General features: G+C 44.6%; 1 protein-coding gene across 1 annotated transcript in view; it reads left to right on the forward strand.

Annotated features, from left to right (window-relative positions):
* Positions 1–5,814, forward strand: part of LOC102760145 (nuclear body protein SP140-like protein) — a 64,177-nt gene extending 58,363 nt beyond the window's left edge. Inside the window, 5 exon segments of the mRNA XM_015561802.1 lie at positions 1,758–1,873; positions 2,572–2,677; positions 4,388–4,465; positions 4,684–4,827; positions 5,576–5,814. Of these exon segments, the coding sequence (XP_015417288.1) occupies positions 1,758–1,873; positions 2,572–2,677; positions 4,388–4,465; positions 4,684–4,827; positions 5,576–5,683 (552 nt within the window). The 3' untranslated portion in view covers positions 5,684–5,814.
* The last annotated feature ends 1,173 nt before the right edge of the window (positions 5,815–6,987 follow it).

Raw genomic sequence — 6,987 nt, forward strand, 5'->3', positions numbered from 1 at the left:
GTAAGATGATCTATATATATAAAAGGCTAATATGCAAAGTGTCCCCTCGGGAGCTCGACCAGGAGACTGGGAGTTTGATTGCTCACTGTGATGTGCACTGAACACCAGGGGGTGGTGTGAAACATGGCAGGCAACCAGCAGTGGGGTGCTGAGAGAGCAAGGGAAGGAGGAGGCAGGGAGGCGGGGGGAACCTAATTGGCCCTGATCGCTGGCCAAGCGTAGGGACCCTACCTGTGCCCTGATCGCTGGCCAAGCGTAGGAACCCTACCTGTGCACACATTTTGTGCACTGGGCCTCTAGTTGATATATGACATTCAACAGAGGAGGGATAGTCAAATAGATTTACATACACTTTACCTCCAAAGCAATACTCCAAAAAGATTTAGATCTTATCCACATTGATTTTGACCCTCGGCCAACTGAGGGAGTATTTAATCATGTCAACAGCCCTGGAGTCCAGTGTTTGTGCGGCTTGTTTGGGATGGATGTAGACACAGAGGGCCAGGCCGCACTGCTCACAGCCAAAGGAGGAGAGGGCAAGAGTACCCTCACCCCTGTTAATATCTTTCATGGGATATACATTACAGGCTAATTCAACGTTGACTTAAAATCTCCCCCTGTCTTAGTAACTAGACTCTGCTCAGGCTAAATCTCCAGGTTGCACACTGGAATCATTTGAAGACCTGGATTTCCCTCAAAGGAAATCAGAGATATAATTGATCTGTGCTATAAGTTGGACATTAGGATTAAGTCCCAGATGATTCAGATACACAAAATTATCCATTTTATGACTTAAAGAGGAATACCAATGCCGGTGCCCCACTCAGACAAACTGATTCATAACCTTTGATGTTGGGAACAGGACATCTTATGCGCTCTCCTTAGAAGATTCTATTGTGTAGCTGGGCAAAGAACCAGAGAGATACATCTTGAAAGAAGATTGTAAATGCAAGATTCTTAAACATTGCTTATGTTTATCATTTTCTTGTTCTTTCGGAGAGAGGGGTCTTCACTTTTGGAGAATGATGCTGGTAATCTGTGAGTGTCTACACAGATAAGAAGAAAAATAGTCCAGGCCTCCCTGCTAAAGCATTTCAGTGCTCACTGGGGATATGTGTCAGGACCCCCACCCCTTCCAGAACACTTAATGGGAGCTCTTGGCAAGCTATTCCTTGGGGCTAACACTTTCTCATATATGGCCATTTTTAAGAACAAAAGAAATGGCTATGATCCCAATTCAGCCAACACAAATATTTTCACCCCAAAGCCTAGAAAACAACTCAAATAATTGTGAATTAATGTCTTTTCATCTTTGTTTACTTCCCGCATTAAGAAACTTTTTCCATCTTATCAAATTCTCAAGTTATCCTTTTCTATTGTCGACCCAATATATTATGTCATTGTGGTGTAGGCAAATAGACTTAACAGTATTTCAGGAACTTGTTTTATCTGCATGGTAATTAAATGATTCAGATCCCATGAATCATCCCCTTGTTTTGTTGCCTGTGTTTCTGTATTAGAATCTCTGGTTTTATAGGAAAAGCTTTTCTGGTCTGGCACACAGATCCTTCCTCCTGAACTTCACTGCAGATTATAGTTCTTTCTTCTGAAACCTCCACTCCATGCTGTTCCTTCACAACTCAGGGAGAAGCACAGAAGGGTCTGTGCAGATTCACACAAAGGCAGTGAGTGCTAGATACCTACAGTGCTGGTCTTTAGGGTCTCACTGGAGATATGAACATTGGTTTACCTTCTAGCTAGGAAATTCAGACATATGTGAGATCTGCCGGTATGGAGGAAAGCTATTCTGCTGTGATACTTGTTCGAGATCCTTTCATGAGGACTGTCACCTCCCACCTGTGGACATTGAGAGGTTTGTGAGATGCAGCCCCATCTCCCTTTAGGGACCCTTCCTCCTGCCATGCACAACCCCCCAACATAGTTCCTCCTTGTGTTCTGATGGGGAAAGAGCAGGGTCAGAGGTACAGGATCCAGAATTATAACCCTGGGAACTGTTTAAAGATGCTGTCAACTGGAGGCTAATGTTCCCGTCTCTTTTCTGGGAGACTGAGGCTGGTGGCTGGGTGCTTTGCCTAAATACTGCCAATTGCCCTTACCAGAACTTTCCCAGCATGGAATACTGTCTATGGGAGTGAAAATGCCAGCTGTTTGTGTTCTGTGCTTTTTTAGAAAAATCAGGAAACATGGACAGGTACCCTTATTTCACCACCTTTTCAACTGACTGATGAAGGCCTAAGGTTCCCCATGGATTAAGGCCCAGTCTCCAACATTTGGGCTTGGTGGGCAGAGCTCTTTGTGCTCCCAGAAGCTCAGATGGGGAAAGAGAGCTCACCACTCACCCTGACGCCACCCTCCACCCACTTATCCCCTGATGCTACCCTTGATGGGAGGAGGGTTATTGGCTCAGACCGCACCTAGGGGGTCTTGGAGTATCCCCTTCATCTGCTGGCTGTGTCCATTGGTCATTCCTGAAAGGAGAAACAGTGGCAGCTGTAGGAATGATGGCTGTCTCTGAGGTCTTGCCTTGCTCACTTATGCCCGACCTCTCAGGAGCCCGTGGAGTTGCATCTTCTGCAGGATGGAGTCTTCAGGAAGTCAGCAGTGTCTCAGGGAATCTGAGGTCCTGGCGAGGCAGATGGGGCCCGAGGAGCAGCTGGTGAGTCAGATTTAAACCCCAAGACCTTTCCTTTCTGCTCACATGTGAGAAGTCAAGAGTCATTGGGTGAGAAGTGGGGTGCCAAAGGGTGTCTGCTCTTCTGACTGTGCCTCTCACCAGACCTTGTTTGCAGAAAAATAATAATTCCGCCATTGCATGATTCTTGGAGAGCAATAGTTGTTTGAGGAAACTTCCAGAAGATCCTTAAGCAGTCTTATAGCCATTGTTTTAAACTCTGTATCTAGTAGCATGCTTGCTTCCATTTCATTTAGTTCTTTTTTTCTGGAGATTTCTTTGTTCTTTTATTTGTGACATGTTTCTTTGTCTCTACATTTTGGCTGCTTCCTTATGCTTGTTTCTATATATTAGGTAGAGCTGATATGTCTCCTGGAATTGGTAGAGTGACCTTGGGTAGTAGGTGTCCTATAGGGCCCAGCTCAGCCTCCCCAGTCACCTGAGCTGGGCACTCCAGGCGTATCCATGTGTGGGCTATGGGCACAGTCTTGTTGTAGTTGAACCTTGATTGCTGTTGACATCACTAGGAGGAGTTGACCTCAGGCCAATTGGCTGTGAGGACCAGCTGTGACTACAGCGGAAGAGCTGCTGTGCAGAAGATACCCCTATGGAGCAGAACTTGCTTCAGTGGGACCTTATTGAGTTTACCCCTTGGGTGTGTTGCTCATGGATGTGTAAAGTTGTAATCTGGCCTGTTATAAAGCTGTCTACTGAGTGCACTGGCTCTGGGGCCTCCGAGGAGGTATAAAGTCAGCCACTGCCTATGGCCACCTGGCAGGAACTACAGAGTAATCTGCAGATGGCTGCTACTTGTATTGTGCTTGGAAATGCCCAGACAAAGCCAAGCTGTCTAGGGCCTCTTATTGATAGGTATGGGGCATACTGATGCCAGTGCTATTTTTTTTGGATAAATTTTAGCTAAGTCTGAAGCCTAAACCAAAAAGGCCATTCATATAGAAAAGCTGCTGCAAACAGCTTGAGTGGGGCTGCAAATTGAATGGGGCAGGGTCTCAGGAATCACCAGGGTGGAGCAAGCAAACAATATGAGCCAGGTTGGTGGATAATCAGATATGGCTGCCCAGCAGTTCTTCAATGGGGGAGGTCTCAGCATAGGAACAATGACCCATGTGAGTACCCCTGTTTGGGAAAAGCTGCCCCCAAGTTCTTGTTCCAGTGTCAGACAAACTGGTTCTATCCCCATATGTCCCTGGTACTGGAGCTTAAAAAGAATGAGTCCAAGTATGTTTGTGCCCTGGTTCTTTAAGAGGAGCTGCCTGAGTATCCAGTAGTGTCTGTGTTACTCCGCCATAATCCCCACTTGTTTTTACAGCCTGAAGTTATCAAAACTTCTCTTCCCAGCACTGGAATCCTGGTGTGGGGCTGGGACCCCCTTGCTCCTCACAGAACACCTCTGCAGCTGAGATATTTTTCCTGATTAAAAACATGCCACCTATGGGTGTTGGACCAGCCAGTTCTGTGCTTCTACCCCTCTTATCAGTCTAAATGTGCTTTCTTCTTTATTTCTCCAGTTGTAGGACTACCATTCAGCCAGCTTTCAGGTTGTTCTCAATTATGGTTGTTCTGTATCATAGTTGTAATTTTGATGTGGTTATGGGAGGTGGCGAGTATCAGAGTTTACCATCTTGGTTCTCTCTCTCCAAGCTGCTTTTCATTTACATCTTCCTTCTTTTGTAGAAATGTGAGTTCCTTCTCTTGAAAGTCTATTGCGATTCAGAGAGCACGTTTTTTTCGAAGATTCCATATTATTATTATGTAAGTAACAACAACGAAAAACCATAATTACAGGCGGCCCTGGTATTACTTGACCCTGACATGGGCTCTTGTGAGATGTGTGATATGAAGCCCACAGGAGGGATAGTGTGAGCTGCCATTATTTTTACCTGGTATTTCTGCTGGACTTTAGGGGAATCCACAGAAGGCAGATTTTGAATTGTGTCAGTAATTATCTCAATGGTATTTTCCCCCACCAGATTAAAGAGACTTCTCAACATCTAAAGGAACCCATGTGGTTGGACAAGATCAAGAAGAGGCTAATTAAACTGGGCTACCCCCAAGTGGAAGGGTTTGTGAAGGACATGCGCCTCATCTTTCAGAACCACAGGGCTTCTTATAAGGTAAGTGGCTCTCCCTGCTTCCATTTCCTTTTCTTTGAGTTGAGTCACTCTGCCCTCATTTCCTGGTGCTGGGAAATTTTAGATTTTCCCTCACCTTTTATGATGAGCCTGTATAAGCAAGGGTTCAGGAAGTGAGTGAGTTTTTAAATTGAGGATTTAAGCTCATCAGGGAGAGTAACGGTGAGTCAGGAGGTGTCCCTGCAACCAGAGTCCAGGTCCCTGAGAGTTCACCCTCCTCAGAAAAGGCAACAAGTGTCCAGTGAGAAGAGTCTTTTCCTCCCTGTTCCAAACCCAAGGAGAAGAAGATTGAGTCCTAAAGTCATGTTGTTCTTATCTATCTCAAATATACTCAATCAAACTTCTTAGAAATCTCAAATTCCAGAGTCCTTTACATATGAATGGACCTGTAGTTAACAGGGATCACCAGAGGGGAATAGAAGTGACAATATGAAAGGAAGATTGTACTTAGATATCTGTAATATTTGATTGTTACAAAGAACATGGATTATTCGACAACCCAAACTAATAAGTGAGAGTCCCCACATGTGGTCATGATTTCCCATTTCTGTCTAGTTAACAAGAATTAATTATGCACTTGGGACACAGAATTTACTCTTAGCCACAAGAGTTTTTTATTTTAACCTGGTTAATGTAACTTAGGCATTTAAGGAAGTTATTCTTGAATGCAGTGTTTCTAAACACTGGTAACGAGTGGCATTACTTTTGTTGTTGTTTATCTTTTTTCCAGTACAATGACTTTGGCCTAATGGGACTTAGACTGGAGGCAGAATTTGAGAAGAATTTCAAGGAAGTGTTTGCTATTCGGGAAACAAATGAGAGCAGCTCACTTGCATAGCGGATACTGTTGGGACCCTGGAAAATCCCCTCATCCTCTAAATTGCTGTGAGGGTTGGCTGCCAATCCATTTCTCCCCTGAGGAATATTACATTGAGCCCAATAAATGGAACCAGCATTGCATGGAGGTTATATTGGTGGAAGTGGAGTTCTTGAGGTGCCATGAGGAAAAGAATTTCCTGAGGCCCCCATGAGGGATGGGGGTTCATGGAAAGCTTGTTTGATGATGTAAAATTAAGGGGGTTTCCCTCCAAGGTCCCATCTTCATCTGTCTCACCATGCAAGAAGTCCAATCTTGCCTTCAGTATGGCTATATTTAAGGCCAGTGCACGTAAGTTCTGTTCCATATTAAAATACAGTCGAGTCCATTCCCGCATCTGGTTAGTTTAGCTTGTGTTCTCAGCTCCAGTCCAGGGGTTGTCATGGCCCATGGCCATGTGGCTGCTTAAGGCACGTGGAGAGAAAACAGATAGTTGCACGGGCAAGTGTGGGACATGGAGCAAGAGAGAACCAAAGTAAACAAGAGAGAAGGACCTGTCTGGGGATTTTACCCTTCCAAGATTTTGTGCACTTGCTGTGGCTCCACCCTTCCAACCAATGATCTTTTTCCTGGGCTAGATGGCAGGCAAGCACCTTCCCTACATCACCCTGACTTCACTGTGCATGCACCTATCTCCGCCATTGTTCTATCCCTTCCTCTCGTAATCTGCAGGGAATGGACTGGGGGTTTCCTGGGGAGCATGAAGCTGTAGCTTCCTAGTGAAGCTGCCAAGATAACAATGGTTATAATGTCTAGCCTCCCCTTTGCTCTCTTCCTATTTTTAATATTGACAAACTAGCTAATTGCAACAACAACAGTTATACCTCCTTGGCCTTGGGTCTAGTTCCACTGGGATTAGGTTGGAGCTACTCCAAGCTGTGACCACATCCTTGCTTAGCTTTCCCATCAGGCAATCCTGTTTTCCTCTCCACTCCTCCATCTGAGATAATTATCACAATAAACCATTTATTTAAGGGACGTCATTTTGGGTTCTGCTTCTAGGGAACTTAACCTAATAGTCCTAGCAAAAAGGTCCTAAGGGTGGGATTTGTGAATTGAATCATTGTCTAGCCAGAAGGTAACAGGAAAAATATTGATAGTTTCTATAACAGTGTCATTGACAAAATTTTATCTGTAGGAAACTGGATGATATAGAAACTGTAAAAATTCTACAAGACTCCATAGGCAGCAAAACAGCAAACATATGTTGTAGCAATATCTTTACAGACACAGCTCCTAGGACAATGGAGACTAAGGAGAAAATA

This window comes from Myotis davidii, unplaced genomic scaffold (assembly GCF_000327345.1).
Source record: "Myotis davidii unplaced genomic scaffold, ASM32734v1 scaffold370, whole genome shotgun sequence".
In the NCBI taxonomy this organism is placed as follows: Eukaryota; Metazoa; Chordata; class Mammalia; order Chiroptera; family Vespertilionidae; genus Myotis; species Myotis davidii.